The sequence below is a fragment of the Rhincodon typus genome, chromosome 2 (assembly GCF_021869965.1).
Source record: "Rhincodon typus isolate 14 chromosome 2, sRhiTyp1.1, whole genome shotgun sequence".
Classification (NCBI taxonomy): Eukaryota; Metazoa; Chordata; class Chondrichthyes; order Orectolobiformes; family Rhincodontidae; genus Rhincodon; species Rhincodon typus.
The window spans coordinates 99,661,208-99,685,512 of record NC_063333.1 but is presented as its reverse complement, the minus strand read 5'-3'; the positions used below and the strand labels follow the sequence as shown (position 1 = coordinate 99,685,512).

Sequence of the window (24,305 nt, the reverse complement as noted above, 5' to 3'; positions counted from 1 at the left end):
TTATATGGTGTCCCTTAATGTAATAAAACATCCCAATCTACTTCACAGGAGCATTACAAAACAAAATGCAACAGTAATCCATAGAAGGGGATAGATATTAAACCCCAACACCCAGGTTTTGGTGAAAGAGGTTGGTTTTAAGCAGTGTCTTAAAGGGATGGGAAAACATAGGGAGACCAAGAAATTTAGTGAAGGCATTCCAGAATCTAGGGTCAAGGCAACTGAAGGCACTGCCACCAATCATTGTGCAATTTAAATCAGAGGTGCTTAAGAAATTGAATCAGAGGGTGCAGATAAGGTTTGTGGAGCTTGAGGAGATTACAGAAATAGGGAGGGGCAAGACTATAGAGAGATTTGAAAACAAGGTGAGAACTTTAAAATCAAGGACGTAACCAATGCTTGACCATAAGCCAATGCAGATCAGTGAACATGGCTGAAATTTTGGCTAAGTTGGTAAGGTCAAGTTTACAGAGTGACAGAGTCCCATCAAGAGTGGACTGGGATAGTCAAGTCTACAAGTAACAAAGATGTATTAGAAATCTCAAGTTTTATTACCCTCAAAACAGAATTATTGGAATGATAACACTTCGATGTGATAGTGTTACGTAGCCTTGGAAGAAACTAATGAACAGAGGAGATCAAGAGTAACTGATATAATCAAAACACAAAGCAGCGCTACAAAGATGTGCCAGGTTTTTCAGTAAACTTAGCTCAGTTAAGATGCCTGCTGAATTACAAAAGTTCAGTCTGCACCAGAAAAGATGCTGTTTTATCGAATGACACCATGGTCCAATAGCTGATAAAGAATAAAAGTGTAAAATGAATGAACATTATGAATAATTGGTTAACAAGTCCCAAAAATAATTGCTTAGACATAAAGAACTGATGGTAGAATTGATACAAATAACCAAACTTCTGGGAATTAAATCTGGTAGCAAAGGTGGAAAGTTGCTAGTCAGGGAGGAAGTTTGATGTGTGCAAAGGTAAAGGTGAAGTAAGAATGATTGCACACGGAGTTTGGCCTTGATCAAAAGCTCAACAAGTTAATGAAGGCAAATGATACTACAGAAGGGAAGTTTCAACCCAAAATTGAGATAAAGAAATTGATACTTCGTAAAGTATTTTGAAATAAACATTTATCAGACAATAACTGTCAACAATTCAACAATCCTTGGGGGAAAATATGGTATAAAATAAGAGGCATGAGAGAGCTTAGTACTGTAAGCAGTGGAAAAATCACTCAATGAGCACTCTAGTAAACACAATTGGTGGTTTGAGAAGACTTGGGCACTGAGAAGAGATGAGAAGTGGAAGAAGAGCAAGCTGTTGAGTGGTCCAGCCTTTCTGTCTAGTCTGGATCAGTGTATAAGTTACTTGGCAAGATCTTATGTTTTTCTATATAATTACTAAGTCATATCCAGTCTTAAACTCAATGTCCTACAAATTTGGTTGCATTCAATCTTGACTGAATGACTAGATAGGGATAACTCTCAAAAAAGGTATCTGCAAAGAATATAATTATTCCCATCTAGGATACTAATCTATACTGTTGAATGCGAGGGAGGAGGAGAGTGAGAGATGGGGGAAAAGCACAAGAGAGAATGATCCGATGCAGTTTCAAATCACCATGCACAAGTCTTTTGGCACAGAAGCTGAGGGAGAAAAACAGTGAAAATAGCTCAGCAAACGTTTAGCACAATTAGTTCAGTCAATTTCATTGTTCATAAATGGAAACAGAGAGATGCAGTAGGTCTAACAGAGTTAACGTTTTGAGTTCAAAAATGATTCTTCTTCAGTTCCAAAGAAGAACAGTCGTTGGATTCCATTTTTCTCTCCACAGCTGCTGCCAGACCCGACTTTCTCCAATTTCCAGTAACTGTAGTATTTTGTGTTTAATTGTATCTTTCATTGTGCTAAAGGAGGGGCTCAGACTCACAAGATGCTGCAGTTCCATTTTGAATAATATGACTGTGTGTCAAGTTTCAGAAATGCAACGTTTGACATTAAAAGAAGCGAATAACATCACTGAAACAAATAAATATCTAGGCATCAAGGAAAGAATGACTAATAATCTTATGATGCCCAAGCAAACAGTAACCTCATCCAGTTCACAACTGAGGTAAAAGTACTGTAAAAAAAAACAGACAGTTCGCCATATGTTGTTGACTGTTGTGCAAACTTACCGAATAAAGCAACGTTGGGAGAATTTGAATTTCACAGCAAATACCCAAAACTGCAAGAGTTTCTTCAGACAAAGCTAAATAAATAGAGGCACATTAGACATAAAGTAATCTAAATACTGTTTTAACTGTAGCTTTGGTAAATTTGACAAAATTGAAGGTTACTTTAAGGAAATGTTGTTCCCATCAATAAAAGCTTCACTTTAGTAAATTACACCATACAAAAATAACTTGATTAAAAAATGGAGGTAATTCTTTGAACTTTCTGCCAAAAGTTTAAACTAATTCCATCTAAGCACAATTCTATGTTCTGCAACTTACTGTATTTAACCAAAGATTGATTTGTTTTGTCAGAAACCAATGGATAAATCATGAAAATTTACTGAGTGAGAATTGTTATTTACAATATTAATGATTTGCATGTAAAATCTCCAGTTCTCCCAATCCCTCACTGAAACTTCAGGAGAACTGCATAAGAAACAAATAAATAGGAAATAATGTTGTTTCTCCAGGAATTTTTATAAATCCCAATCAAGAAACCCCTACAGCAAATCCAGGCAAATAATCTGCAAAAAATATCAACAATGTTTTTATTTACTGGTCAATATTTCAGGAATATTCCGAGGCATGAAATGTCTTTCTTACCATCTAAAGCACTAAAAAAGTAGAATGCAGCTGTAAGTAGCTCAGAACTTGCAGCATCTTTAATCGCTGAAGAGCCATCCTCATTTGGGCAGTTGTAGCCCAAAATCTGTAGCATATCCTTGATTTTTTGAGCCTGTATTGACTCCAGCTCTTGCAGTCCCATTAGATTTGGCTGTTCCCCTGAAGAAAGCTCATCCAACTACAGAACACCAAAAGCAAAATAAAACTCTGGCATAAAGACAAGCACTTTCTGACCAGTGATAAATACAATCATATACATTATTTGAAAGTTGCTCACTCTCATACCATCTTACCTGGCCAAATGATGGTGAGCATTGTATCAAATGGGCAGACTAGAATTTGCCTTTGCACATGCCTTCAGATCCAGCACTTTCAGGTGGGGACTTTAAGAGGTCAGAGAAAATGACTAATTTTATTACATTCTGTGACCCAGACCATTGCTCATGCTGGCTTCAGTAAAATATGCAGACTGGTTCCACTCTTCAGAAATAAACACGTGAAAAGCACTTCAGACATTTGCTGTTATAAGTTATGGTTCTTGGTTATATTGCAGTCAGTCAATGTGATCTCCACTTGTGTTAATTGACACAGTTCAGGCAGGTCAACAAAGCTGCAAGAGGAGTAGGATGTTGTCAATTACAACCTTCTACTCGCAAATGAAGATTTCTCCCCAGTTTGATTCACCCAATAACCAACATACTCCAATCTGACTTGCTCCTGCTCAGGTTGCATCCACCATCTGAAAATTATCATCATTTCCAACCTTGTATGGTGTGATCCATCTAACTATGGGTTGGAGTTTGTCAGTGAGACAGAGATAGGTTAGTAGGCAAGTGTGAGGGCATGTCAGTGCCTAATATAATCCTGCCTCAGCACCAAATTTTGCACAGACAGAATCTCAAGGAGGAGGATAACCGGAGAAATGTTAACACCTCAATTAGTCTCTTCAAATCCATCCCACTCCCTGAGTCGTGGAATTAACAGGCCACAGCCATCCTGTAGACATATTTACCCTCCACAATGATGGCTTGCCAGCTGTAACTACAGTTAATTTTAAGCATATTATAAATCAGAGACCATCTACATCTTGCAGTACCTTTGCTATTCCACACCTCATAAATATCATCCATCTATCTCATGCAATGCCACAGCCACTCAGCCACAGTCTCTGGTCCTCCAGTCAATACTCCAGCCTGCACAGTCCACATAATGTCCCTAGGGGGACAGGCCTACCAGGGGCCTCCAACATCACACAGGCAGGAAAGACCAGACATCATCTCAGTTGGAATGTGTTAATGGGTCCCAATGTTCAAAGGAGACATAAGCCCTGCATTTTTGACTTAAATGCTTAACCAAAATATTCAAGGAGTACAATTCAACAAACATTCATCTATATAAGTTTTTAAAAAATCCTCAGGCCGTAAGCACTCAGAGAAATGAAAGAAAAGTTCTGGCAAGCGTGGGACACTGGGAAAGGATTCAATTTTGGTTTCTTTCAAATCACAAGAACGAGTTTGGAGTGGGCCTTTCTGCATCAATCAATTTAAATCGATTCTGGCTGATCTTGTATCTCAACTCTATCTTCTTGCACTATTCCACATCCCGAAACTCCATTAGTACTTAAAATCCATTGACTTATCTTAAATATATTTTATGATTGCGTGTCCACAGCTCACTGGGATAGAGAAATCCAAAAGAATGTTGAGCCATTCATGGGGGTGAGCAGGCAAGTAAATGAGGGTGCCATGCCATTAGTTCACTGCCAGCCCATCCAGCCACGACCCCATCACAGTCTTGCATGGGCAATTCGGACCCATTTAAACGCCCATCCCACCACTGTTCCAATTTGTTGGGTGGCAGGACAGCCCTGAAACCCAAGTGTAGCACAAGGTTTAATCCTGTGGGCTGCTAGTCAGTCAAAGAGGGGACAGGGAATGAGTAATTCCTTCCCAGGTCTCTTGTGCCAACCAGAGGTCCTTGCCTGTTTTGCCTACTGGCGTTAAACACATTGCTCTAATCAGGGTCAACTTGGCCCCCAGCAAGATCGGAGAGGTATCCGGGTCTGGAAGCATCCACAGTTCCTCTTTCTCATAGAGCTCTTGCAATATTGGCATCAGCCACCAATCCCAGTGTGACACTGAGCTGCTGGTTGACTGGCAGCTCAGAGGCAGGCATTGGGGTTTATATTAATTAACAGGAAATGGCTCCATAATTGAAGTGGGGAAACTATTCAGAAATGTAGGCTAGGGTGTGGGGAGCCAGTGGTCAATGTATAATTTAGCCCACAGTATATTATAGATTATTATAGCACAGGAGACAGCCATAGCATCATACAGCATGGAAACGTACCCTTTGGCCCAACTAGTCCACGCCAACCATGTTCCCAAACTAAACTAGTCCCACCTGCCTGCACTTGGCCCATTTCCCTCCAAACCATTCCTATTCATGTACTTATACAAACATTTTTAAAATGTTGTAACTGTACCTTCATCTACCACTTTCTCTGGCAGTTCATTCCACACATGAACCACTCTGTGTCTCTTCATCTCCTTTTTAAAATCCTTCTCTTCTTACCTTAAAAATATGCCCCCTAGTTTTGAACTCACCCACCCAAGAGAAAAATCCCTTGTCATTCACCTTATCTACACCCCGCATGATTTTATAAACCTCTAAACGCCACCCCTCAACATCATAGGCTCCAATGAAAAAAGTCTCAGCTTTTCCAGTCTCAAGCCGTCCATTCTCAGCAACATCTTGGTAGCTCTTTTTCCGAACTCTCTCCAGTTTATTAATATCTTTTCTATAACAGGCAACCAGAACTGCACACATACTCCAGAAGAGGCCTCATCAACATCCTGTACAACCTCAACATGACTTCCCAACACCTATACTCAAAAGGTCTTTGCAAAGGCGGCAAGCATGTTAAACGCCTTCTTAAAACATCCTGTCTATCAGATGCAGATTTCAAAGAATTATGTACCTGAACTCCTAGGTCTCTCTGTTCTACAACACTACCCAGGACCCTACTATTAATTTATAAGTCCTGTCCTTGTTTGTTTTATCAAAGTGCAATATCTCACTTTTATTTAAATTAAACTCCATCTCCCACTCCTCAGCCCATTGACCCAATCGATCAAGACCTTTTTGTAATCTTAGATAAGCTTCTTCACTGTCCACTGTACCACCAATTCTGGTGTCATCTGCAACCTTCTATATTCTCAACTAAAAGACAAACAAAAGTTTGAATACTACTTGTTACGACCTCCAGTCCAAAAAAACAAACCTCCACCACCACTCTCTGTCTCCTACTATAAAACCAATTTTGTATCCAATTGGCAAGCTCACCCTCAATCCCATGCAATCTAACTTTACAAATTAGTCTACCATGCAGAATCTTGTCAAAGGCTTTAACAAAGTCCAAGTCAACGCTGAGATAACAAGGTGTAGAGCTGGATGAACACAGCAGGCCAAGCAGCATCAGAGGAGCAGGAAGACTGACGTTTCGGGCCTAGACCCTTCTTCAGAAAATTTTTTTTTTGTGTCTGAAGAAGGGTCTAGGCCTGAAACGTCAGCCTTCCTGTTCCTCTGATGCTGCTTGGTCTGCTGTGTTCATCCAGCTCTACACCTTGTTATCTCAGATTCTCCAGCATCTGCAGTTCCTACTATCTCCCAAGTAAACACTGTTTACCTCTCTGCCTTCTATCTTTTTGGTTACTTCATTAAAGAAACTCAAGTTTGTGCTGCATGATTTTCCTCACACAAAGCCATACTGACTATCCCTAAATCAATCCTTGCCTTTGCAAATACATGTAAATCCTATCTTTCAGAATCACCTTTTGAGTTAGAAAGAAAGTTTGGATAGGCTGGAAATTTTTTTCCCTGGAGCGCAGGAGGTTGAAAGACAACCTCATAGGAGTTTATAAAATAATGAGGAGTATAGATAGGTAATTGCAGTTGCCTTTTTACTAGAATGGGGGATTTCAAGACTAGAGGGCAGATATTTAAGGTGAGAGAAGAGAGATTTAAAAAACACGAGCGGCAAATTTTGTTACACAGAGGGTGGTTCGCATGTGGAATGAACTTCCTGAGGAAGTGGTGGATGTGGGTACAATTACAACGTTTAAAAGACATTTGGATAAGTACATGAATAGGAAAGGTTTGGAGGTATATGGGCCAGGAGTGGGCAGGTGAGACTAGTTTAGTTTGCGGTTATGTTCAGCATAGACTGGTTGGACCAAAGGGTCTGTTTCCATGCTGTATGACTCTATGACTTAACCACTACCAATGTCAGACTCACAAGAGTTTCCAGGTTCTCCTTACAGCTTTTCTTAAACAATGGTACAACATTAGCCATCCTTCGGTATTTCACTCGTGTTTATAGATGATAGAAATATTTCTGCTAGAGGTCCCGCAATTTCCTCCCTAACTTGCCACATGTCCTGGGATACTCTTGATCAGGTCCTGGAGATATTATCTACCATTATGTTTTCTAAGACCTCAGCACTTCTTCTTTAACATGAACTGTTTTCAAAACACCAATATTTATTCACCCAAGTTCCCTAGCGTCTTTTTCTTTTTTTAAAACAGTAAAAATTGACATGAAATATTCATTTAATATCTCTCCCATCACCTGAGGTTCAAAACAAAGATGACCTCATTGACCTTTAAGGGGTCCTACTCTCTTATTTATTCTCTTCCTCGAGTCCACACTGACCCTCCAAACAGCATCCCACCTAGACCTACCCCTTTACCCTATCCCTGTCACCCTGCATTTCCCATGGCTATCCCACCTAGCCTGGACACTATGGGCAATTTGGCATGACCAAAACAACTAACCTGCACTTCTTTGGACTCTTGGCTGTGCGGGCATTGAAAGCAATATACCTACATTCCCACCCCCCTACCTTCTCCCCGTGGCCATGCAAATTTTCTCCTCTTCATATAATTCCATTCCCCGTTGAAAGCCTCAATAGCATCTGCCTACACCATACTCAAGCAGTGAATTCTGATTCTAGCTACTTAATGATATCAAATAAGGTTTTCCTCATTCCATAAATGCTTCTTTTGTTCATCACTTTAAAAGTGATGGCCTAGTGGTATTGTCGCTAATGTTCTGGGGAACCGGGTTCAAATCCCGCCATGGTAGATGGTGAAATTTGAATTCAATAAAAATCTGGAATTAAGAATCTCATGATGGCCATGAATCCATTGTCAATTGTCAGAAAAATCCATCTGGTTCACTAATGTCTTTTAGTGAAGGAAACTGCCATCCTTACCTGGTCTGGCCTACATGAGACTCCATACCCATGTCAATGTGGTTGATTGTTAGCTGCCCCTTAGCAATTTGGGATGGATAAAAGAAATGCTGATCTAGTCAGCAATGCTCATAGCCGGTGAATAAATTTTAAAAACTGCACCCTCTAATTCTCGACCTTTCCACTAATGAGAAGATTTTTCTTTTCTACGTTGTTAGATTGCTCACAATTTTGAGAACTTCTGCCAAACCTCCTTTTAATCTTAAATAAAATAAAATAGTCTTAAATAAAGTTCAGCAGGTCTGACAGTATCTGAGAAAGGGTCACTGGACCCCAACATTAACTCTTGATTTCTCTCCAGAGACTCTGCCAGACCTGCTGAGCTTTTCCAGCAATTTCTGTTTTTGTCTCCTCTTAATACACCCTTCTCCAAGAAAAACAGCCTCAGCTTCTTCACCCTATCCATGAAATAGAGTTTCCTCATCCATGAGCCCATTTTCATAAACTTTATCTGCACACTCTCCAATTTCTTCAAATCCTTCCCAGAGTGTAGCGCCCAGACCTGGATTCAGTACTCCAATGGTGGCTGAATGTGTTTTTATTTTAAACAGATTTGATGTAAGCCCTTTCACCATTGTAGTTGGAGCAATCTGTTATGCTTCATTAGCTACACTCACAACATGTGCTACCACTTTCAATGATTTATACACAAATATTCCAAACTTCCTCTTTTCGTCTAACCTCTTTAAAATTGGACGCTTTATTTTATATTATTTCTCCATATTATTCCTGTTGCAATAAGTCACTTCACACTTCTCTGCATCTCTGCTGAGCCATTGTGGGTGAGTGAGTCCTGGAGCGGAGGCCAGTGTGGGCAAGTGAGTCCCGGAGAAAACTTATCTAGGAGCAGCTGAGTGCCAGTGCGGAGCGGACTGGTGGCCTGGAGCAGTGCAGGGGTGGTTGTTGGACTGGGGTTTGGCGTGGGCAGCCAGACCACATGTGGAAGCCCCTACACTCTGCTACTGCAATGTAATGTTTATTTGTAATTTGTTTATCAGACTGTAATGTCCACCCTTTTAACTATGGCTTATTTCTAACTTATACTGTGAATCGCTGTAATGCAACTACTTTTCTTTTTTATAATTCCTCGTTTTGTATCTAAGATTTGTACCTAGATATTTGTATCTAAGATGGCGCCACAAGAGGCTACATTTTAAACTTCACTGTACTTCTGTACTTGAGTACACGTGACAATAATGGATATTCTACTCTATTAAATTTTATCCGCCGTATGTTGGCCATTCCACAAATCTACATCCTTTCAGAAGTTTAACACTACACTTCTCACAGTAAACAATTCTTCCAAGTTACAACATGTATCTGAAAAACAGGGAAATCCCTGGGACATGTTTCTTGAAAATCCAAAATATCCTTCATCCATTAGATTCCCCCTTATTCATTTTATTAGTTACATCTTCAAAAGATTCTAAACAGCACAGTGAACTGTGAGGATGATAATTGTATACTTCATTCATTTACACACTGATGGAAAGTGTGGGCATGCAAAACCTGAAATTTAAAGCAAAGAAGTAAGAAGTTATACATTTTTGCAGGAGGGAAGAAAAAGGCAATAAAGTAGCAATCCCTTTGCAAGAGTAGAGGGGCCTGGGGTTTTCTACATACAAATCATTAAAGCTGACAGGGCAGGTTGAGAAATTAATTAGTAACACAGATTTCAAATGCATGCAAATTACGGTGAATTTTTACAAAATATTAGTTAAGCCTCAATTGGAGTGCTGTGTATAAGTCTGGTTGCTGTATTTTTGAAACAATGTAAAGGCATTGGAAGAGTATAGACAAGATTTACAATAATTTGGGCACAATGGGCTTCAGTAGCTGGACAGATTTTTGAAGCTAGAGGTATTCTGTCTGGAGAAAGGAAGGTTTAGAGGAAATTTGTTGGAGGTGCTCGAATTCATAAAGGATTTATACACAGAGTAGGTGGGGAGAACTCTTCCCATTGGCAGAAGGGTCAAAAACCAGAGGATTCTGATTTAAAGAGATTGGTAAAATAAAGAGATGATTTGAGGTAAGCATTTTTTATATAGCACGAGATTATGATTTGGAATACGACCTGAGAGTGGCTTTCAAAAAGGGAATGGATAATTAAAGGGAAAACATTTGCAGAGCTATAGGAAAAAAGATGAGGTTTTGGGGCAAGGGGAGTTGCTCTCACACAGAACTGTCATGGACACAATGGGTTTAATGGCCTCCAGCTCTGCTGCAATCATTCTACATTTGAGAGTCTAGGTTCATGAAGATGAGCTACACTACTTTCCTTTCAAAAATCTGTGTCAATTCTGCTAAAAAAAAGTGATGATCTTTTAATAATTTTAAAAAAGTTCTGAAGATTTTTTTTTTCTTTTTCTGTGCCCCTTTATCCTGTTGCTGATAGTAGATTCTACCATTTCTGTCTCTCACTAATGATTGACTAAACGGCTTAAGGTTTCTCCTTTTCTTTTTTCCTTTAATACCAAGTAGTGGTATTATGTTTGCTATCTTCCAACAATCTCTGGATGGTTTCTAGAATCCAAAGATTTCTGAAAGATCAACCCCATGACAAACCCTGGTTGTGGAGTCATCGCATGCAAGGAATTTATCCACATTTCATACTATTAATTCCTCCAGTACACTCTATTTATTCTCATTAACTTCTACTAATTAGAGAAGACCAAACCTCCAGTAAGTAGTCTGACATCCTTTCAACTTTATAAAAAACTACAGTGGTACAGTGACACCAAGGACTTGCCTCTTCAAGCCCGTTTTGAGATTGTCTGTTATCCAGGATTACCAAAGTTGAACAATAGGAATGAATATTACTCTAGATCACAGTCTTGCAAATTATCTTGGGAGGGACTATCCATACGTCGACCTAATACTGGACCAGTATACAAAAAGCGCGAGAGCGACACTGTTGGTGTGGTTTAACCCGAGAATCACTGTGCTTCAAGTGAGGTTGAGAAGGAGAGTCCTTCATGGTGACCTCAGCCAGTGCAGGAATTAAACCCACACTAAGTGGCATCGCTGTGGCATTGCAAACCAGCCATCTAGCCAACTGAGCTAACCAACCCCTCAGTGATAGTAAATTCTAGCTCTGCTAGGTAACCCTGATTCTATATTGTTGCAGTGTTGATATGCCTCATTAATTAATCTGCTAACAACACAGATTCTAGGAAATAATCAACATCTTATACTGATGAAGTTCATTCGTCCTAATTTTTTTTTTAAAATCAAAGATTACTTCACTGGATAACATTATTTCATTTGGAGTGACAAAGTTCTAGTCAATTTAATTTCATTGTGATTTGCTGAGAAGATTGGAGTTTCTCAATACTGCATTACTATAAACACTGGACTGGATGAGAGACATTTTCTCTCTCCTCTACCCCAGCATAACGGGGTTGGTTTGGGTTCCCTTCAATGCATTTGTTTGGAATTGTCATAGGCTCATTCATTTAGAATTGTTCAAGTCTCATCCATTCTCAGACCTGAAGATAAACAGAGATAATAAATGCTATCCCATAGCTGGCTGCTTCAGTACTTGGGGTCTTATGAACTAGTCCTGACATTGCATCCAGTAATACGGAAATGAAGAAAAGAGACCATCTAATTTGCAAGACCAATGCTTATACAAAAAAAAATCATTTCCATCACTGAAGAACAACTGCCAATGTTAGTTATTTCTTAGATATGCTTCTGGCTCATGTTCCATTACTTCAAACTATAACCTAAAATAATTGTTGTATTTCACTGCAGAGAAGGATGCCAGTCACCCAACATTAATACTTACAACATTTTCAAGAAGAGAAATCACATCTTCGTGGTACAAGAACTCACAGTAAAATTTAAACAGTTGCTGACACTTTTCCTCAGAAAGTTCACTGAACGGCTGCAGCTGTAGCTGAGCCTCTTCAATAACTGTGAAGATATGAATGTCACTGTCATGTCAATGTTAAATCAGTTTGCATCAATATTTGTATTCTATTCATAATTACTTAAACTTGACTAGAAAGCACTTAGTATCAATAATGAAATCCAGTATCGCTATTTCTTTCAAAATATTTACCAAGCTTATTGTTAAATGAACAACTGTATCATACAACGGTCCATGTGGTACTCCTCTATGCACTTAACATATAGAACACCAAATATAGAATAACATAGGCTCCCCCAAAGATCAGGCATTAACCTCCGGTTTTCATAATCAGACTGCTTGAAATTTATCACAGGAATCCCAAGCAGAAGCAAATGAACTTTTCATACAAAAGGCATAAAGCATAAATATGCAATACAGTACAAACTCCTATTTTCAATAAAACAAATTTGACATTTACTAAATGGATGTGATTCACAGAAAAGTGCTATCTAAGATCTTTAAAATTTTAAATGCTAGATGCCAAATTCCAAATCTTAGTTACCACCTTGCTCCATTCCTTCTAAGCCCTCACTATTTTATAACTAAAGGTAAAGTCACCACAGCACTACCAGGTGATAGAGCTACTCTCTCATCAGAGAGAGATGATTGGTGGTGATTTAACCTGAGGGTCACTATACCTCACTGAAATGCAAACCAGCCATCCAGCAAACTAAGCTAACTGACCCCCGTTCATAGCTACTTGTGAAAGCAGCAATTAAAGCAGGAGATAATGTAAAAATTAAACTGCACGTACAACTTTATTTCAGTGAGATTTGGCAAGAAACATTAATACCAGAGTCAGGGTTTACATCATTGTTCAAGAATCCATCAATTGGATTGGTTTATTGAATTAAAAGTATACCAAGCAAAGTTTAAAACCCAGAATCTCAACTTGAAAGTACAGTTACGGATCAATTTTTGAGAGAATCTTCAGTCCAGCTCATACCAGTGAGAGCAATCATCCTGGAAATGCTGGAGTTAGTCAATACTATCATGGAGACAGAATTCCTAACTTATCCTGGTCAGGACAGGCTAGGTTTGTCTCGGCTGGAATTAGAAGAGCAAGAGACAACTTGATTTAAACACAAGATCATGAGGAGATTTTATATGTTAGAATGTGGACAAGAGGTCTCCTGTTCTGGAGGAATCTAGATCTAGAAGTCACTGTTTCAAAATCGGGGCTTGTTCATTTAAAATAGAAGGATCGAGATTTCTTTCCTTTTAGACGGACATGATTCTTTGGGACTCACTTCCTGAAAAGACAGTGGAAGCAGTGTCTTGAATATTTGAAGGCAGAGATTGTATAGATTCTTGGTAAATAAGGGAATAAAAAGGGCAGGTGGAAATGTGGATTTAAGATTACAATTAGAACAACCATGATCGTATTAAATGGCTGAACGGCCTACTCCTGTTCTTGGTTCATATGTATATTTTGACATGCCAGCAGAGGTGAAGCCCAGAAAGTTTTTCCAAACCACACCACCAATGTTTGGAATGTTTTCACAGTTTACGGTCTCTAAGGCAGGATTGTTTTAAGTGCAGACAAAAATCCACAATATGGAAGTCTTATTTTACCATCTGGAATCCAATTCGTCTTTCAGTCAGATGATGTGCTATTGGCACCCATGTTGCCCAGGACCCTGTCAGAAACCAGCTGGTTATTCGCATCAGTAAACATTATTTACAGTCATGTCAGTTTTAACAGGATGGCATAAGCAAGTTTTCTGTATAACCTGGCATTATCCTCCCAGAAAAACAAAACACTAGATTAATTGGGTATTGTTGCACATTAGATTTGAAAGTTATACAATAACATAGCACACTAAATGTGTATTAATTGCATGCATATCACAAGTATTAATAGGGGATTTACAACATCTCTATAATTATTAATTGGTCGAAACTATGGTGGCTGGGCAAGTAGTGTATGCTTGTGTCTCCCTGTAAAATTGGCTTATATTCTATTCTTACGAGCATTTGAATCAGGAGGAGTTGGCCATTCAGCCCCTTGAGCCTGCTCCAATATTTAATACGGTCACAACTGATCTGATTGTCACCTTAAAGTCACATTCCCACCTATCCTAATAATCTTTCAACCCCTGGCTTAACATTATATCTATCAACCTCTGCCAAAAAATATTCAATTTCTCTTTTTCTACCACCTTTTCAGGGAAAGAATTTCAAAACATTCAACACTTCAAAAAAAAGTGTCTAATGTCTGTTTAAAAAGGTCAACCTCTAATTTTGAAACAGTGATCCCTAGATTCTCCCGTATGAGGTACATCCTCTCGATTTTGACCCTGTCAAAATCCTTCAGGATTTAAGCAGATAGCAAGAACTGCAGATGCTGGAGTCAGACAACACAGTATGGAGCTGGAGGAACACAGCAGATTGGGCAGCATCAGAGGAGCAGGAAAGTCGACATTTTGGGTCAGGACCCCAACCTGAAACATCGACTTTCCTACTCCTCTGATGCTGCCTGACCTTCAGGATTTTATGTTTCAATCAAGTCGCCTCTTCTTCTAAACCAGCATGTGGATTTCTAGAAGAGAACACGATAAGAGAAAATGTTTACCAAAAGGTGAAAATGAAACTAAGAAGGAACACCAAAATCCGAGTGATCATTGCAGAAAAAGACAGAAAGCAAATGTAAATTCTCGAGATGGAATTGCTCTTCAATATTCTCAGAGTCTGAACTATAAAACCAATGGAAGAATAAAGTCAATACGCAGACAGGAGTTATGTTCTTATCAAAGGAAAAGAATCCAAGCTTGGCTTTAGTGTTGTCACTTCAAGGAGTGGAGTCAGAAGTCAGCATTTTGAGAGAGAGACAGATCTCTGCCTTTTAGACGGTGATATTGGTTTGATGGATAAAAGTTCATGAACAACTGTTACATGTTCATTAAGCATGATCTCACTTCAGTAGATTTTGGAAAAGAGATGTATAGAAGATTGCAGAATTCAATTTATGGATGAATGTGCTAATTTCTAAAATTATTGGAAAGTACGAAGGTAATTGATTCCAACTGGTGCTCTATTTTACCAAGAGAATACCATTGTTGGGCACGATGTTTGCTGCTTTAAAAATGGAAATAGAAATTTGTTTGTGACAAATGAGACATTTCCCGGTGACATAAAGATGACCAGTAGTTGCTGGATTTTCAAATAGTCCCAGTAAGTGTTAATACAAAAGAAAGGTTAAAAATGAATACTGCTGCTAACTATGCTAGAAGCTTCTCATTCAGATGCTTTCAGGATCGTCTTTGAATTAGAAAGCTCTTTCATTTAGTGGGGTCTTGTGGTGCACTGGTCATGTCCCTACCTCTGAGTTTAAGTTCCGTACTACCAAGGATAAAGATAACTTGTTCAGATTCGTCATTATACCAATCAGAAGGAGTTTTGTTCCTATGAGAGAGAGTCAGATTGCTAGAGACTCCTCTAATTATGTGGAGCTAAAAAGTGTTTGTACATCGACAGTTTGTGGAACAGCCAGGATAAAGTGTTATCTTAATTGATTAAATAGTGAAGGTAGACAAGATTAAAGACTACATAAATATACTACATGGTTCAGAGTTGGCAAAGATAAAACACTGTAGTCACTGATGGGGATTGTAATTTCATGTAAAATAACTGGAATTAAAGTTTCATAGAGTTGCCATCTTAGTGGGGTACCCACTCTATTTACTGAGAACACAATGAAAAAAAAACACAAATGAAACCTAATGTTAAACATAATAAATCGGTTACTTTTAGGAAGTCAGCTGATCTGCAGTTTACCCAGTCAGGACATTATTCTACCCGCACAACAAAACTTGATGATTTTCAGAGAACTGGGGTAAGTATTAATGGCATCATTTGACAAGATCCAAAGAGAAATAAAAAAAATTATCAAATTATATAGACAATTTGTACACCATACTTGTCATAGGTTAAAAGTCATACCAAACGCTGCCAGTATAGTTGAAGGGTACATTATGCTAAAGAGGAAGGATTAGAAAGAAATATGAAATCTATTAAAAAATATTGAAGGATGGGGCGTGTCTGACTGTAAGGATTCCATTGGCTCATGGCCTTAACTTTTAGATCCTTGGCAAAGCTGAAACTAAACCGATATCTTTATTTTCTGATCTATAGAGCGGATGACTAAATTTATCTTCATTCGGTAATATATAATAAGGTTAGTATAAATGAAAATCACAGAAAAGAAGTAGTTGACATGCGACACCAATAAAAATGTCTGACTTGACAATGGCAAGTTCAGAAACAAATCTGAAAATATGAAGCTTATCATACATACTGCAGCTGAACGTAGCTTCAGTACTGAACTCAGAACCCTGAAAATAATTTCAAATCACAGATATGGAACATTTTGGGAGAAGTAATGAAATTGATGATGGGAAACAGTAGAGGAAAGCAATAAGGAAGAAGTGATGAAGAGTATTGATGAGAGCAGAGCAGTGAATGTTGTCTATATGGACTTTAATAAGGCTTTTGACTAGGTCCTTTCTTCATTCACAGGATGAGGGTGTCACTGACTAGGCAGCATTCATTGCCCATCCCTAATTGCCCAGAAGGCAGTTAAGAGTCAACCACATTGCTGTGGGTCTGGAGTCACGTGTAGGTGAGACCAGGTAAGGATGGCAGTTTCCTTCCCTAAAGGACATTAGTGAACCAGATGGGTTTTTCCAACAATCAACAATGGATTCACAGTCATCATTAGACTCTTAATTCCAGATATTTATTGGGTTCAAATTCCACCATCTGCAGTGGTGGGATTCGAACCCGGGTTCTGCATGGTTGACTGGTTAGCAAGGTTAGACCACATGGAATACAGGGAGTACTAGCCATTTGGATACAGAACTGGCCTAAAAGGTAGGAGACAGAGGGTGGTGGTGGAGGGTTGTTTTTCAGACCAGAGAGCTGTTAGCAGTGATGTGCTGCAAGGATCGGTGCTGGGTACTCTGTTTTTTTGTCATTTACATAAATGATTTGGATGCGAATAAAGCAGGCGTGGTTAGTAAATTTGCAGATGACACCAGAATTGGAGGTGTAGTGGACAGTGAAAAAGGTTACCTCAGAGTACAACAGGATCTTGACCAGATGGTCTGATGGGCTGAGGAGTGGCAGATGGATTTTAATTTAGATAAATGTGAGATGCTGCATTTTGGAAAGGCAAATCAGGGCAGGATTTATACACTTAATGGTTTGGTCCTGGAGAGTGATGCTGACCAAAGAGACCTTGGAGTGCAGGTTCATAGTTCCTTAAAAGTGGAGTCACAGGTAGATAGGGTAGTGAAGGTAGCATTTGGTACACACATTTTTATTCACCAGTGCATTGAGGATCATAATTGGGAGGTCATGTTGTGGCTGTACAGGACATTAGTTAGGCCACTTTCAGAATACCACATTAAATTCTGGTCTCCCTGCTATATAGAAAGGATATTGTGAAACTTGAAAGGGTTCATTCTAAGATGTATAAGGATGTTGCGAGGGCTGGAGGATTTGAGGTCTAGGGAAAGGCTGAATAGGCTGGGGCTATTTTCTCTGGAGTCCGGGAGACTAAGGGGTGACCTTATAGAAGTTTATAAAATCATGAGGGACATGGATAGGGTGAACAACCAAGGTCTTTTCCCCAGAATAGAGGAATCCAAAACTAGAGGGCATAGGTTTAAGGTAAGAGGGTAAAGATTTAAAAGGGATCTAAGGGGCAACTTTTTCACGCAGAGCGTGGTGCATGTATAGAATGAGCTGCCAGAGGAAGTAGTGGGGGCTGCTATAACTACAACATTTAAAAGGCATCTGGATGGGTATATGAACAGGAAGGGTTTAGAGGGATTATAAGCCAAATGCTGGCAAATGGCACTAGATTAATTTAAGATATCTGGTCGGCATGGATGAGTTAGACCAAAACGTCTGTTTTTGTGCTGTACATCTCTATGACTCTATGCTTAAGGTATATTCAATCAAGGAGAGGATGTGTGTGCAATAGACTGCTTGCAGGAGCTGGAAATTAACAAGTGTGTGATGAGTCAATCACATTACTGTGTCTGGAGTCACATGTAGGCCAGACCAGAAGAATGGCAGATTTCCTTCCCTAAAAGGCATTAGTGAAACAGATGTTATTTTATGACAATTGACATGGTTGTCACTAGCCTAGCTTTTTATTCCAGAAAATTATTGAATTAAAATTTCACTATCTACAGTGGCCAGATTCAAACCTATGTCTCCAGAACATCAACATGGGGTCTGGATTATCAGTCCAGTGATATTATGATGTTGCCACCGTCTTCCAAACCGATACAACCATATTGATTGCATTCAATCCTGCTCAATTGAAATAACAAGTTTTGCTAAATTACAAACTCAACACCACAGAAGATTCGCTACTATCCAAAGGAAGTACTAAAATAGCATGCAGAAAATTTCACATCAATGGCTAAAAACTCAGGGGTAAAACACATGGTTGGACAAATATTTCAAATTACTGTGATGTTCATTTACCTGGTTTTAAAACACTTAGCGAAGTTTCACTCGGGACATCCTTCATACACTCTTTGTTTTTATGTTCTCCATCAATACATGTCAAAGAGGTGCACACTGAAAATTCTCTTTTATTTTTGCCTAGCAGGACTTTATCAAAGCCTCCACTTTCTTCAGTAAGTAGGCAGAGATCTGGTATTGAAACAAAAAAAGTGAAAATATTAGTAACTGTTTCAGAAATAAATATTAGAACATATTGGCTAAAACAATACTATAAATGATATCGAAGTGAAACAGTCAATTAATAGTATCAGAAAAGATTCAAAATCAGGCAAGGCAGCACAAAGATATTGAACATTTTTCAGCTACATTCTGATTTTGAAGAGCAGTTCAATCTTTCAAATTAATTGAAGACAGGCTTGAGTGCACATATAATTTCACCCTCATCCTATAACCTACATCCGGCTATCCTTTAAATCTGTTCAATTAGTTTTGATTGCATCCTCACTAAAGTCTTCACAAAATTTCTATGTTGAAAAAAATACCTCTCAACCAATATGTTCCATGGAGTTGTACAGATAGTAAATTCACGGGCTGGGGATGAGCATTGTCTGGCACTTTTGTGGCTTGAATGTTACTTGTGATTTACCCGTTCAAGACTGAATGTCAAGAGAATGGTGACAGAGGCATGTTTTTTGGACTGGAGGACTGTTACCAGCGGTGTTCCACAGGGATCAATGCTGGGTCATCTTTTGTTTGTCATTTATATAAATGATTTAGTTGAGAATATAGAAGGCATGGTTAGTAAATTTGCAGATGACACCAAAATTGGTGATATCATGGACAGTGAAGAAAATTATTTAAGGTTACAAAGAGATCTTGATTGATTGGGTCAATGGGCTGAGAAGAGGCAATTGGAGTTCAATTTAGATAAATGCGAGGTATTGCATTTTGGTAAAACAAACAAGGGCAAGACTTATAAAATTAAAAGTAGGGCCTTGGGTAGTGTCGTAGAACAGAGACACCTAGGGGTTCAGGTACATAATTGTTTGAAGTTTGTGCCACATGTAGACATGGTGGTTAAGAAGGTGTTTAGCACGCTTGTCTTCATTGCTCAGAACTTTGAGTAGAGAGTTGGGAAGTCATGCTGAGGCTGTACAGGATGTTGGTAAGGCCTCTTCTGGAGTAATGTGCCCAATTCTGGTCACCCTGTTATAGGAAGGATATTATCAAGCTGGAGAGGGTTCAGAGAAGATTTACAAGATGTTGCTGGGAATGGGAGAGGCTGGGACTTTTTTCAATGGAGCATAGGAGGTTAAGGGGTGACCTTATAGAGGTTTTTAAAATAATGAGGAGTACAGATAAGGAGAATGGCAGGTGTATTTTCCCTAAAGTAAGGGATTTCAAGCTTAGGGGAATTATTTCCAAGGTGAGAGGAGAAAAATTTGGAAAGGACATGAGGGGCAACACTTTTTTTTGCACAGAGAATGGTTTGTGCGTGGAATGAACTTCCAGAGGAAGTGATAGATGCATGTACAGTTACAACGTTTAAAAGAGATTTGGTCAATTGCATGAATAAGAAATGTTTGGAGGAATAAGTGCAGGCAGGTGGGACTAGTTTAGTTTCGGATTATCGCTGGCATTGGACCAAAGGGTCTGTTTCCATGCTGTATGACTCTATTTAACTTTTCTTAAAAGACATTTCACATTCTGAGGCCACTCTTAAAACATTTTTAAACTTACAAAAGGACATAAAAATAATATTGGGTGATAGATCAGTATTAAAGGTCAAAATTGGAGAATTCTGCAGCGCCAAAACAAGCCATTTGCCACTACATTCTGCAGCTGCACTTTCTATCTCATCCATCACCTTGTTCCACCCCAGGTTTCTGCTTGCTCCTTATATTCATCAATATTCTCTTTGTCAAGAAACCACTTAATTCCTTTTAAAGAGGTTTTATGAAATTGGTTTGAATAGTTTTATCACGGACCTGTACAATCAAAACATTTATACAATTCTTCTTCTGATTAATTCATGTTCTCTCTCTGTTACTTCATTGACCAAAGCAAACACTTCCACTCTGTCACAAGCATACTTCCTAACATGACAAACTGGAAGCTCAATTGGCTGTTTGAGCCAGTAGCATATACACCTGATCCACTATTATATTACTTGGCTTAATTGTCATGATCAATGCATACCAAACTGGCCATTCTGGTTTATAATTAGCTCAGTGACACCGTACGCAATAACAGTACGAGGTGGGATCTCCAATACAATCTCTGTATCCTTGGATATAGTACCATCATCATTTGCCGAAACCTACAAAATACAAGCAGCTTAGAAAACTGTTCCAATTCACAAAGAAACATTTTTCAACAGAATAACATTTAAAACCACTATTGCTATTCATAACCAATAATCTGAAAACCAGTGTATTTTATGCATTTTGGAATCTTGCTTTGACTTTTGTGCCAAACTTCCTTTCACAGGTTAATATTTGGAGCAAAGATGTCATATTGCATCTTCTGATACAACCCCCTTGTCCTCAACTAAAAGACCCCTCCCAGTTCTCCTCATGGCGATATGGGATCAGTTTCAACTTTGCTGCATGCTACATCAGAGAGGTGTTTGGCTGGGAGTGGCAAGGTGGCTCATCAATTTCCCACACTGTATTGAAAGCATCAGGTTGGGATTGGCAGAAGAGAAGAAGAGGAGGAGAAAATGTCTTGGCTCCTAATTATTTCTCAGGCAGATTCACTAGATAAAGGACATAAAAGGGGATGATATTTCAGGTGTGGAAGCAAAAAAAAAGGGATTTGCATTATGGATGCATAAAGGATGGATGCAAAGTGCAGGGTCAGAAGGCAGCAAGAGTCTGCAGAACCACAGTAAGAATTAAAACTTTCAGGACGCAGGGGTGTTGGTCAGAAGAGGAGAAGAGCTGGAAGCAACACCTAATACATTCCCGTTGTCACTGCTTCATGCTTTTCATTGATTGGTCCCTTGAAAGGGATATGGTCAAAATGGTATACAGCAACTTGCTATGACCTCAATACAAATCAGTGGCAAGTATTTACTCAAAGTATGAAACCACAAGTTACATTGATTCAAAACAAAGAAAAAGAAATTTACTACACAGAAACCAATGAATGTGAATCTTAATCACCTACGTTAAAGATATTGAAAGCACATAGAATGCAGTTACTTATAAGCTAAATCAAACATTTTAACTTCAATTTTTTTCTACATCCATTGATTTATATTCAAAAACTCAAGCCAGATATTTATCGAAAACTGGAAGATTCACTGCTTAGTGTGGGTACTGTTTCAACACTTAATTTACAGGCTAAATTTCCTGGGCCTTTCATTCACTTCTCGCAAGTCTGTCCTTGCAAATCTCTTCCTACATTCCCAAAGTTCCAAAATGCCTCCAGCATCTGAAGCATAGACACCTCAGTTCAAAACTCCTGGTCCTAATAGTTTTAAATACTAGAACTTTGCACATAAAACACTCTCTCTCATCAGTTTGGCTGTAGCAGAAGTTCAACTCACTGTTATTAGGATAATTAAGTTAACAAGGCGAGTTTTAACCTTGTTAACCAAAACCTAGAATTTCAAGCAAATTGTGCTAAAAGAGAAGTTTACTTCACTACAACTTGTTCTAAACTCTAAAATAAAATTGCTGGAACACAGAATTACCATCTCTGGATCTTACAACCTGGTGATTAGTTTGTTGGCTTTTTTTCCCCCCTGTTTTTATCTCCTTAGCAAACTGCTTGTGTGATCATTTACGGGAAAATAGTAACTTCAGAAACTAAATCACCTAGAGAAACCTAGTTCTTAAAAAGGAACCATCAATCCAAGAGAACTCTTCTTCAAATAAAAACACATGGATCCCCACAAGATCTACAAAATTACAATGCAATTATTCTTGCATGAAATAGTAGTAATAAAATATTTTAAAGTTACATCTGCTTGAAAAAAAAGTCCTAGCTGCATTCATTTTTCATGTTAATTTTAATAGCACATTCAATAGGTCTGCTTTTCCCTTCAGCTTATTTTTTGTTTAAGTTATATGTCTTGTGAAGTGAACTCCCTTCTTTTGTGGGCTTTACAAAGCCATTTCCTTTCCAGGCACTAAGCCTAATTTTGTATATTGATGCAAGAAAGTGTGGGAAATGCTCCTAAAATGTTTAATACCCTGGTTTAGACAATGTCACACAAAAATGACTAACGTAACCATGTCACAATACAATACATAGCAAAGGCTCAAAAGGCTCAAAACTGAAGAACTGTTTTCCATCAATTTCATCTTGTTGATCCAGCTTATATTACTTACCCACGCTTGCACTATTTTATAAATTTGTAAATGCATTTCCAATTTGGCCAGATTTTTGAAAACCACGCAGAGGAAAAAATAAGTCATTGGACGAGCTCCAGAGGTGCATGCTATATGTAGCTAAAATATTATGGCAACTACAGTGAGATACACGCTTTTATTTCAGACAACATACGCACCTTCAATATTTTTGTTTTAAGTCCCAGCGTACCACCACACTTTTCTTCAATTTGCAAATGTTCAGAAATTGAGCACTTTTGGGAGGTGATAATCTTTTCATTTACCACACACAAAATTTCTCTTTTTTCACAGGTTTGCTGGACAAATGAATGATCCAAATGTATAGCCCTGGAAAAGCAAGTAGAGGAAATGACTATTTCTTTCATTGCCACTGGACTTTATATAGATTTGAGCAATATCAAAGGCATTCTGGAAAGGCCTGGTTAAAAAAAGCAAGTCAGGCACTGGAAATTCTGCAATGGGCAATGCATCTTCAAACTCCCCTGACCACATCAGAAATCAGGAGCGTGATGCAACATTCTCCATTGCCAGGACAGTGCAGATTCAACAACACAAGCTTGAAATTATCCAGGTGGAATGCAGCACACACGATCAGTATCCCACACAACACTTTAAACATTCAATCCTTTCTCCATCAATGCACAGTGTGAAAATATCTCTAAGACAAAATGCAGAAAATCTCAATGTCTCGTTAGACTGAACTGTTCCTTGACTGTTAACCGGACTAAAAACCTGGCTTCCTAACAGCACTGTGGATGTAAATACCAAACGTACCACAGCACTCAAAAAGGCAACTCAGTGGCATTTTATCAAGTGCAATTAGGGTGGACTACTATTGTAGTTCTTGCTAGCAACCCTCACATCCCCAACAAACAAGGTAAAAACTGATTGTAAAAATTATCTGGAATTCTTTGTGCTACATTATATAATGCCCAATGTAATTTGTTAGGGAACAGGCTAGCAAAACAGCAGTGAGAAGGAGCACCTTACACAGCCTTAGGGTGTCTCAATGTAATGAAGTACTTCGGAGGTGTTGTTACTGTTGTAATGTAGTATTATCAGCAATCTATTTCTGCACAGCAACCTCCCATAAAAGGCAATGAAATAAAATGACCAGATCATCTGCTTTTGAATGTTGGTTGAGTGTTAAATATTGACCTGGATACTGGGAAAGCTCTCCAGCTTATTTTTAAATGAGCACCAAGTGATTGCTTATATCCACACAAGAGGGCAAAAGGGACCACAGTTTAATGTCGCATCCAAATCACAGTACGTCTAACAGCATAATGCTTTTTCAGTACTGCACTATAGTGCTAAATTAATTTAGGGGACCAAGTATCTGAAATGGGGATTAAACTTTGAAACAAACTTATGTTGGTAGTTC

General features: G+C 38.7%; 1 protein-coding gene across 1 annotated transcript in view; it reads right to left on the bottom strand.

The window, feature by feature from the left end:
- gsdmeb (gasdermin Eb) overlaps positions 1 to 24,305 on the bottom strand; it is a 33,505-nt gene that overhangs the window by 1,848 nt on the left and 7,352 nt on the right. The window contains exons 2-7 of the mRNA XM_048608617.1: positions 23,080 to 23,248; positions 20,760 to 20,880; positions 18,579 to 18,749; positions 11,952 to 12,079; positions 2,826 to 3,024; positions 2,184 to 2,257 (exon numbers count right to left, since the gene is read on the bottom strand). Of these exons, the coding sequence (XP_048464574.1) occupies positions 2,184 to 2,257; positions 2,826 to 3,024; positions 11,952 to 12,079; positions 18,579 to 18,749; positions 20,760 to 20,880; positions 23,080 to 23,248 (862 nt within the window). The remainder of the gene's footprint in view (positions 1 to 2,183; positions 2,258 to 2,825; positions 3,025 to 11,951; positions 12,080 to 18,578; positions 18,750 to 20,759; positions 20,881 to 23,079; positions 23,249 to 24,305) is intronic.